The sequence below is a fragment of the Sinocyclocheilus anshuiensis genome, unplaced genomic scaffold (genome assembly GCF_001515605.1).
Source record: "Sinocyclocheilus anshuiensis isolate Anshui unplaced genomic scaffold, SAMN03320099.WGS_v1.1 scaffold1215, whole genome shotgun sequence".
Classification (NCBI taxonomy): domain Eukaryota; kingdom Metazoa; phylum Chordata; class Actinopteri; order Cypriniformes; family Cyprinidae; genus Sinocyclocheilus; species Sinocyclocheilus anshuiensis.
In genome coordinates, this window is record NW_015540933.1 from 173,056 (window position 1) to 184,199 (window position 11,144).

The 11,144-nt window shown below is 36.9% G+C and overlaps 1 protein-coding gene across 2 annotated transcripts in view; it reads right to left on the minus strand.

Annotated features, from left to right (window-relative positions):
* LOC107689472 (RING finger protein 24) overlaps positions 1-11,144 on the minus strand; it is a 33,965-nt gene that overhangs the window by 6,071 nt on the left and 16,750 nt on the right. For both annotated transcript variants that reach the window (XM_016487468.1, XM_016487469.1), the window contains 3 exons: positions 9,847-9,996; positions 3,861-3,903; positions 3,610-3,651 (listed from right to left, as the gene is read on the minus strand). In XM_016487468.1, coding sequence (XP_016342954.1) covers positions 3,610-3,651; positions 3,861-3,903; positions 9,847-9,996 — 235 coding nt within the window. The remainder of the gene's footprint in view (positions 1-3,609; positions 3,652-3,860; positions 3,904-9,846; positions 9,997-11,144) is intronic.

Sequence of the window (11,144 nt, forward strand, 5' to 3'; positions counted from 1 at the left end):
GGCCTCTTTTCCTCCTGTCTGCTAGGCTTCTGAATTGAAAGGACCACCTCTGCAGTTCAAACGTGACTCCCCGGGGTCTTTCTTACCAAACGGAAATAAGTATTGCTCGGTCCATTTCACACTGTGTTTCTCATGTGTTTGATCTCTCACCTAGAGAGCTGCAGCTATGCACAAGTACAATAAAACACAAACCACAGTTTTATTTCCGACCGTTTCACTGAAGTGGAATTACGCACAATAAATCTTACTCACTGATGCTGTGATATTTATGTCCGTGCTGTTCTCACTGGTTGCCATCTGAGGATCCATATCTTGGCAACCGTCTGGCACATATGCTAGATTTCTGCACCAGTGTGTTTGCACATCAATCATCCGTGCACAAGCTCTACCGTATAAAGTGTCTGTGTATATAATCACCTTATTGGAAGGGTACTTAATGTTTCGAGAGCTGAGATTATATTCACTCGCCTGGCGCTGTATCTTATGTAAGCTCAAGGACGAGGTGATAGAGCAGTGTGAGGCTGTATAATTCTGCTCATGAAGTCAACTATAGCCAGATCACCTTTCACACTCATGGGGGGTTGAACTTAAAAGCCGAGGCTACATGCTGTGGTCGGACACTCATCAATTCCTGGATCAAGTGGAGAACAATTCATAGCATTACTTCAGCCAAAAACTTTCTGTCATCATTTGCTCACCTTCAAGAAGATATTTTGCAAGTCAGTGGTGGACAACACTGGATTTCTAAGTCATTCAGATTTGGAACGAGGCTGAGAAAATGATGACAGAATGATATTTTTTGGTGAACTATATTTTATGGTAATATCATAGTTTATGATATTTCAGAACCATCTATGTTCTCGGGGGGAAATGGTAGCTTTGCATGGCTGTGCTGAACGTTTGTAACCTCTAATTATGCTAGTGAAAATCTCTCATGCCTGTGGTATACAATCATAACATTGCTTTTCCCCCCTTTGGCTTGTGTGCACAGGAAAGAGGGTCCAATCAGCTTGTAGCTCGGCCCCACCGCTTTATGTAAGACCTTCCTTCTTGTCTGAGCACGCATACAAGTGCAAACCAGACTTACCAGTACAGGCGAGGGGACTACTGACCCATTTATTTTCAGTTCCACGAATGCCCTCTAGAAACCTGTTTGTGGGAATGCGTTGTCTAATAAGTATATGCTTTGGCTTGAAGAATCCCCAAACCACACGTTATGCAAAAAAAAAAAACACAAAAAAAAAACTTGCAAAACCATTGCAAGTTGCAAGTTGTTTGCAAAAACAAACAAAAAATTATTAAACAAAAATAACATTAAAAAACCTGAAACTAAAATAACATACTTGAACCTGCTTATCAAATGCATTTTATTTTTAAGATAATATATATATATATATATGAATACATTTGAATGTAATTTTGAATCATTTTAAATGTACAATAATAATTAATATTTTATATAATATATTAGAAATCACATATATCGTTTTTATTTAGTTTTATGATTTTATTTAGCTTTATTTTATTTAGTTACATAAATGTCAAAAAAGTTTAATAATTTTTATAGTTAGACATGATGTTTATGTGTGTGTGTGTGTGTGTGTGTGTGTGTGTGTATATATATATATATATATATATATACATACGTACATACATACATATACTAAACTAGTAAACAAAAACTAATAGTGCCAAAGCGAAAACTAAACCAAATTGAAAGGACAAAATGAAAATAGTCATAAACATGAAATTCAATTTTTAAAAATATAATTACCCTGACCTGTTAAACTTGTTGAGTCATTATAAACAATGCTCCTATATGCTGTAGTTTACATTAGAAATAAAGAAAATTACCACTTTTTTCTGCACAATTTATGCTGTAATTTTGCAGTAAAATCTTTAGAATTTTATATGGTGGAATGGATTTAAATACAGTTAAAAATAGCTGAGGGTACTAAAACATTATTGGTCGCTTAAAGCATAATCAAAGCAGCCTGGTTAACAGATAATGTTGTCTAACAAAACGATGGGAGCACCTGTAAATGGTGTTTAAACTATAAAACATCTTTTGAAAAAAAAAACCCAGCCAGTATCAGGCTCATGGATGAAAGTGTTTCCTCAAAGCTATTTGTGAAAAAATCAATATCAAATATAAAACCTTGAGTCTGACAAATTAGTGGCATGACTGCTGGTGCAGAAAGTCCAACAAAACATGAAGAAATACCATAAAAACTGAGGTTACAAGTGCAGCTGACATTTGCTTGGCACTTCTGACCGTTTTCAGGTGCTATTTCAAAAGATATGACTAATATAACATCACGGACAGTGCTGTTAATATTGATGACACCTCTAGCACTTCTAGTATTAGACTAGCTGCTGGGAGAACTTTGTGTTCCTTTCCAAGATAAAATGTTACTATTTTCATTGTGTTGCAGTTGAACAAACTTGTATCATGCATACAACTTGCAACTGCTGTCGCATCAAATACAAATGAAAAAAGCCAGATGTGACACATGAAGCCAAGTTTTCTAACAAAATATAGCCTAACTCAGTTCAGCACAACACAATGCTGTAATTTGTTTTGTATTCATGCACATCCACATATACAGTAGCTGCCTGCTCTTTGTAGAGGAATATCTAACTTTAGCCATAATACTGAAAAGTACAATAACCTTAAAATGAAACTATTCCTCGACAATGAACTCTTACGAGATACAGGAAGGGAGTGAAGGGCTACGAGATATTCCACGACAATTTGAGGATTCAACAAGAGCTCTGGTGTCCTCACACCTCAATATTGTCGCTAACATTTCATTAGCACTCACATATGAAGTCAGGACACTGGCCTATTAACACGGTCATGTACAAACCATCTCGGTGAAGGTTAAACACGCAATAGACTCATGCTATTATTAAACATGGAGAGCGTACAGTACAAATCCTGTAAAAGGTCCTTATGTTCAGGGCAAAGGGTAGCTCAGGTTTAACAGTCTGTATTCTGTAACCACTGAAAGGTACAATGTAACTGATATTCATGACCAAGTGTAATGTCAGACAGTGATAAATAACAGTGCTTATCTAAACATTTTATTACAAAAATACACAAAATACCAGAATTTGAATCAATTAATCACTTCTTTTTGAATTGGTTCATTTACTATATAAAACGCTGTAATAAAGCAGTTCTTAAAAATAAAGTTGTCTTTCCAACACTCAAAACATGTTCAAGTTTTGGCCATTTAATCGATGAATCACTACTCAAGAGATATATATATATATATATATATATATTTTTTTTTTTATTTCCCCAAACATACTCCAAAATGTTTTTTATAGCGTATTTTACCTTATTACTTTTTTACATTGCTTTATTAATTTTTATTACTATATTACTTGTATATACCTCTTTTTACTTTCATTAATGATTTTTGCTGTAAGATGTCTTTTAATTTTCATGTGCTACATCACAGCACATTTTTAATACGAAAAAAAAAACCACTTTCTGGCCAATATACATCATGTAATCATCTCAGAAAATGAGTAACAATCAATCAATCAATCAATCAATCAAAAACAATCCTGCAGAGTTGAATGAAAGGGAAAACTCACCTCATGCAGGTTTAATTCTTTGACCTTTTCCTTCTGAATAACCTGTAAACAAAAAATAACAATAAGTTATTAAATGCATTTACAGTAATTCTCAATTGCAATTTGGAAACTCAGTCTATAAACTAAACATTTGAAATTGCATGAGAAACAAACAGAGACGCTCCCATTCACACCCAAGTTGAATCATACAGTAAATAATGCACATTTATATAATACAGTAGAGAGTTTGAATAGATAAGTCAGCGGCTCACCTGCTTGTATGCATAGAGCTCTTTGTGTGCCTGGTGCCGTAACCTAGACAAAATAAATCTTTGTTTTAATTCAGAGAGTGACATAACATTTTCAAAAACCTGTGCTGGAGAGACATTGATATTACCAAATTATATATAAACAAAACCAAGATCATCAAGTTGAACCATGATACTAAATTACAGGCCATTTTAAATGGCAATGGTTTTCACAGGGTTTCATGGGTGTGAAAAATTCATTGTATTTGCATCTGGACCTCAGTTTATATTCCAGCTGTATTTGGTCAACACTTGCCTGGATCTTATATTTCAGTCATTATTTGACAAATTGCAGCCTTCACTACCCATAAGGCATTACTCCAGTCATTCTGAACATACATAGTATACATTATATCCACCACATTTGAGCTTAAATCACACAATTCAACTTTTAAACACATTGACATCCACTTCCTCTTGACATTGGCTGCGTCCAGTTCTAGAGTCTTTCTAGAGTAGTTTGGGTCTTGTATTGTCTCATCAAGCTTGACCACACTTTAACAGCCTGTCTGAAGCAGACTGCCCAGGCACTACCTACTCACACCGCTGCAATGCTTTACGAAGTGTGACTGTCAGACTGGAGCCAGACCCTTTAAAAGAACTATACAGATACTCTTGGCATGAACTCAAGAAATGGAGGCAGCCAAGCAATGGACAGTCTACATTTAACACTATTTTGATCTTGAGCAAGTGTGTGTGTCACAGACAGAGAGAGGGAAAGTGAGAGAGGAACCCTGATGGAAAATAACTGGAATGCATCAGGCATGATGGAAGAGTCTCTAGTGTAAGAAAAAGGCTATTTAAAGGAAACCAGCAAACGCCTTACACACTATGTTTAGCCACTAATTTGTGAACACTGAACTGTTAATGTCTGCAGGGCTGTTAGAACATTAGTATTAGTCCAATAGCTTTATCTTGGCCTTTTTTGAATGTTTGTTTGCTGAATCCCTTTTCATTTAGTTATGACATAATACTTTCAACCAATATTACTTCCTGTACAAAGGAAATAAACACAACAAACACTGCAGTATCTTACAATCACCTCCTTAGCAAAAATTAACATAGCTGAATAAAGACAATACATTCAGAAAAGACTTAGCAAGTGAAGAAAGAGCTGGATAGATATGAGAATAATGGAGACATGTATTGTAAAATTTACCTCCATTACAAGTAAGCTTAACCTCTCGCAGCAGAGTGAGAGGGACCTGTAAAATAGGCAGCACAGTCTAGGAGAGAAACTGACATTCTTAAAGAGACCAGCAGGTAAAGGTGCAGATACTCCCTTTTATGTTTAGACTCATTAGCATGCATAAACAATCAAAGACAAAAAAGCCCTGGCACTAATGTTGACGTCTAAAGGGCCATACAAATGAATTTGTTTTTGAATTTAAAAATGCACAACGCAGGGCAGTGGTATGAAAAACTGATGTTTTTTTTGTTTTTTAACTGAACTTTTTTTTTTTACCTTAAAGGGATAGTTCACCCAAAAATGAAAATTCTGTCATTAATTACTCACCCTCGTGTCGTTCCAAACCCGTAAGACCTTCATTCGTCTTCAGAACACAAATTAAGATTAAATTTTTTTGATGAAATCCAAGAGCTTTCTGACCCTGCGTAGACAGCAATGTAACTAAAATGTTCCCAGACCCAGAAACGTATAAGGACACCATTAAAATAGTCCATGTGACATCAGTGGTTCAACCTTAATTTTACAAAGCTACAAGAGTACTTTTTGTACACAAAGAAAACAAAAATAACAACTTTATTTAACAATTCTTCTTCTCCAAATCACGTCATCCGCCTTTAATGAGAGTACCACAACGCATACTTGTGCATTCCTCTGCATGTAAACAAGGCACAGCACATATTCTCGTAACTTCGTAAAATTACAGTTGAACCACTGATGTCATGAACTATATTACTGATGTCCTTACTATGTTTCTGGGTATGGGAACATTTCAGTTACATTGCTGCCTATGGAGGGTCAGAAAGCTCTCGGATTTCAACAAAAATCTTAATTTGTGTTCCGAAGATGAACGAAGGTCTTACGGGTTTGGAACAACATGAGGGTGAGTACTTAATGACAGAATTTTCATTTTTGGGTGAACTATCCCTTTTAAGCGATGCATTGTTAGAATGCCATGTCATGTGCAAGACACTGCAAAAAGATGTGGGTGCAATGGTCAAACACGTCCGCCTACCGCATGTTTACAAAGGAAAACTATGGAAAATGCAAAACAATTTTTTGTGTTAATAGAACCTGAAGTCGGTGGTGGATGGGCGAAAGTAATCACAGACCATTCGTTTTTCAAAGCAAAAATACAATAATAATGTGAAGGGAATGCAAAATAACAAGATATTCATAATCATGGCCAAAATCGTACAATGTATTTTGGTCTAGTTTCTGAGGCCAGCTAGGTCAAGAGAAACTGTCTCTTGATTGCTCATGATTGCTCACGCGCTATTAGGGTAGTGTTATAGTTCATCACGTAGAAAAGCACCTTATGACCATTTCCCTGCATTGTTAAATAACCGGTATGTCACAGTGAGTGCTCAATCTCAAGCGTGTGTGTGAATTTCGTTTTTCTTCCCATGAGGATGACCGCGCCAGACAAACACTCCTGCACCCGCCTGTTTTCTTCTCCAAGTGTGTGTTCGCTATTCACGGGGGCATTTCGCATTTGTGTGTCGGAGCTGGTGCATGGCTGCTACGTGCGGCTGACTGTTTGCTCTGAATCACGACGTCCTTCACAGGTCCACTCGAGCTCACGACTCTTTCGTCTTTCACGTTGTGAATGTCCACAGAGTCGCACGACTACAATTTGATGGTCCTTTGTTCAGTCTGTGATTTTCCAGATAAAATAGCAGTTTAACTAAACAGGTCAAGAGACCAGCTCCAGACCTCAATCATTTCATCTTGACTTTAAAAGGAAAGCATCTTTTACGTTGAAATCCCTGCTGAAAAGACCAATTTCATGCTTGTCTAGCTGGTGGACCAGTATATTCATAACTAGTTAGTTAAGTTATAGGAGGATTAGTTTTAACAAAATTTAAAATTCTGTCATCTTTTCTCACCCTCATGTTTTAAAACCCACACTCTCTTTCTTCTGTGGAACACATGGGAAGGTTTTTTTTTTTTTTAATAATGTACTGGTCACCTTTTCCAGTGCATTCACAATAAAATGGGACTGGAGCTCTCAAGCTTCATAAATGGTGCACAAAGAAAAAAAAAAGCCATACAGTAAGTTTGGTATAAAAAAAGGCTGAAATGTTCATTCATGTTCATTGCCAGGATATTCTTCAAAAATACACTTTTTGTGTTCTACGGAAGAATGTCATACAGGTTCGGAATTACATGAGGGTGAATAATTGACAGAATTTGTATTTTTGCGTTAACTAGTCCAAGTTGGTACACTAGCACACAGAAATCCCATGCTGGTCACCAGCATTCAAAACACAACATATGCTGGTCTTCTCATTAGGGACATCTCCACCCTGTCAAAAGCAGCTGTTAAATGATGTAAAAAGCTGTGAATAAGCACTCTGCGCTCTGCTCTATTGTTTCAGCGATGCTGAAGGTATATGTTGAGGTGAAAAATAGCACGCAAAAAATGTAGTGTAAAATGCAGCTGGGTAGAATGGGAGCCTACTATTTTGGTACTTGCTGAATTTGTGATTATTGCCATTTCCATTATCACCTGCTGGTGTAATGTACAGTGAAAATCTTGCTTGTGCAGTCAACTAAAATAAATACCAGCTATTTTGACATTTTGTTAATTAATGCAATGACAGTCATGCATTTTTAAGTGCGCTTGAAGTGTCCAAATACTTTTTCTGGGGCCACATATTGTTTGTGCATGGGGCATGACAAATATTTGCTGGTTAATTTAATGAGGAAGTCATGAATATTTGTGAACTAATTACATGCAAGGGAGCCTGCATCTTTAGAAGCCTGGAATCTGGACTAAATACAAACTCTTTTTTATAAATGACTTGGTAATCTGACAGTTTTTTCATTCAAGAATCCAGTGTTTTTTACTGATATGACTAATTTAAGACTATAAAAGGCTACCAAAACAGGTAAACATTTGTAAATGCAGTAAGGGGGAGGCAAAGTCAAATAAAACAGAACTAGTACATAATAAATGGGAAAGAACTTACCATCTTCCCCACTGGTTAGGGTGAATTTGGATAAGAGCCGCTGGTTCTCACTGTCTTATGTAAGAGATGCTACACAATTGCACATTAAAGCTTCAATATCTCTGCTGCCAGGAATGACCACATGGCAACAGTGCTCAGGACAAATCTGACTAGATGACAACTCATTAGCTCAGTAGCTGAAGGAAAAGGAGTTTCTTAAGCTTCATGAAGGGCCACATATTCCCATTTCTATGTGCTTGCTGTAAAACATCAGTATTCAGTTTGGTTGTTTTTTTGTTTTTTTTTGTCACTGCCAAGTTCATTCTCACTTGAAAAGTAACAAAAAAAAAAAAAAATCAACGTCCTTTAAGTTATGAAGCAGCTGCTGTAGAGTTCACTCAATCCAAAAGGGAAGTTGGTGACACAATGTGGATTCGACCTCAATTTGTGATTGTGCAACTAAGCTGCTTTGGGTTCAGTTATTGTGAAAATAAGAAGCTTTATATCCAACTACATTGAAACTACAAGCCAACTCCAAGCAGGTAAGCTAGTTTGTAATAGTGATTTTTGTTGTCAATTCAGATTATCAAGTCAGCAGTTTTCTTAGCTTCTCCAAACTGTGCTTTTTGACCTTCTCACTCTTCATGACAAGCTTTGTTAGTGCATTGAGCATGCACAAAAACTATCAAAAGTAACAATTCCATTTCAGGGACAAGTAATCATGATTTTCTTTCAAAATGCTATACAATTGCCTTGTTGTCTTGAAAATGACTTATTTTTATTTTAGAAGATTAGGACTATATTTACAAGCTGAACACGCCATGCCTAAGAAAATGCTGCTTTGCAATAAAGCTGTTCAGGCATGCCATCAAGGCATGGTTTATAGACCAGTTGGTTTAAATGTGTATTTTAAAAGTATAAATTAATAAATGCAAATGACATTATGGTATGACTGTGTCATTTACAGAGAAGTCTATTTAATTAAATTTTAACAACCAACCTTAATTTACTCATAAATCCAAAACTATATCTAAAATTTCAGAGGGAACCCATTCTGAAACTAAACAGCTCTATATTAGAACCAAACAACAACAAACTGTGTTAATGTGTAGGATTAGATTCTCTGTACTTAGCAAAAGTATAAATCAATAAAACTTGCTGATTTATCTCTACTTCTGTATTGGACAGCCACTAATAAGTAAGGTATGGCTCTGAAATTCAGAGCTGGTTCAGTCTTCAAAGTAAGCATGATAAAAGCTGCCTCACATGGTACGAACTCGGTGTGAAGATAAAAGAGAACTTCTCCGTTCCATCACCACCTGTCAGCTCTCCTCTATCCTCTCACAGAAGTCTTTTAAACTCCCTACCATTTTCTATTTTACCTTTGAGCACGGTGCACTATGCAGTTGTCTAGATGAACACCAGTCCACACATTTGTGGCATAATCTAAGGCAGTTAGGTGTCAGCACATGAGGTTCATAGATAATTGTTACTTTTATATTTGTGGTGTAATTGTGACTTTAATGACGCACATTGGTCCTGTTGGCAACACTCTACACCACACATTCAACTACACCCACTTGTTCATACTGAGTGAATTTTCTTTTTCATCTACTTCCAAATAACACTTAAATGTGTGTTAGCTGTTTAATTACAACAGTTCCATTGTGTAGCCTGTATGTTTAGGGATTAAATCAAGACTTTCAAACCGTATAATTTACTGAAGAGAATAAATAAGCAAATGTATGGCATTTTGAGGCTTGTTCAAACACATTTTGCTGTCGCACACATAAGAGCCAGGTGGTCTTACCGAATCAGGTAACAGCAGAAGAGTAGGCTGAGGATGAAGACGAAAATGGCCGTCCCAAAGACCACAATGTAGATGTTGAGGGGAAGGTTCTGGAACCCTATATTCGGCATCCTGAAACTGTAATGCTGTAAATCTGAGGTCATGGATAACCTAGAATGAGAGGGAAAGGAGACAAAGACACAACAGTGAGTGATTTATTGATCACAACACTAATGCAAATGCTACATGCCCATTAGTGTAGTAATCCATTTATGCTGTGTCAGCTCAATCTCAAAGGAAAATAATCACCCTGTCTGCCGATGCATGTATAAGCGAATGTTCTTGTCAGTATTACTGTGATTTGATATGTGGCTTGGCTTGATTTCTGAACTGTTTCCACAACAACTGCTTATGTATCCAACAGACCCATGAATAAACTCATTAATGCATTAAATTGTGCATTGGGCAGTGCATGTAATATTCTAGTGGAGAGAGTTTGAGAACATTGGTCCTGCATGAGCCATTAAGCAATACCCACACTGTCTGTCTGTGGGAAATTAGTGTTAACTAATCTACTGAGAGTCAGCACAGCTTTGACTTGCTGCCAGAGCCAAATGTTTCAAAAAGGATAAAACATTAATTCAACTGCATTAATGAAAACTGTTTAATAAAAACACTAAATAATGAAAGAAGACACTACAGGCAAAACCATTGTTTATTCAGGCACTGGTCGATTTTGGGCAATTTTGCTTCCATAACTTGTCTTCTTTCAGACTAGTGAAAAGAAAACATCCAAAACACACATTTGAGTGTTTGTGTTGTTACAATTTATCTACTTAGATTTCAATTACAATATATCTTTAAAGGCTGTTTTATCAAAATTAGTTGTTCCTCTTCAGGAACTCGAGCTGCGTCGGAAAACGCTAGGGGAACGCCCTTCAGCGTGACCGGCTCTGAACCTTGTGTGTAATCAGACCAATAGATGGGCGAGACGTCACGGGCGGGTGACGTAATGACCAGGAGGCTATAAAAGCACGTGCGGTGAGACCAGCGTCAGCTTTTTGTCATTCAGCAAGCGCTCTGTGTGTGTGTCAGTCTGATATCTGTTTGTGAGTCTTATTTAGTGTTGTCTGTCACGAATCTAAAAACAAGACAAAACCATTCACCTAAGACGAGGGCAGGCAGCATTCAGGCTGTGTGTTCCTCCCTGCCCTCGTTACTTTACGGGTGGGGATACACATAGTTTGTTTGCTGTCTGCTTGGGGGCAAGCACGCAGAGTCAGCTCTCGAAAAAAAAAAAAAAATGAGCTGACGGCCCG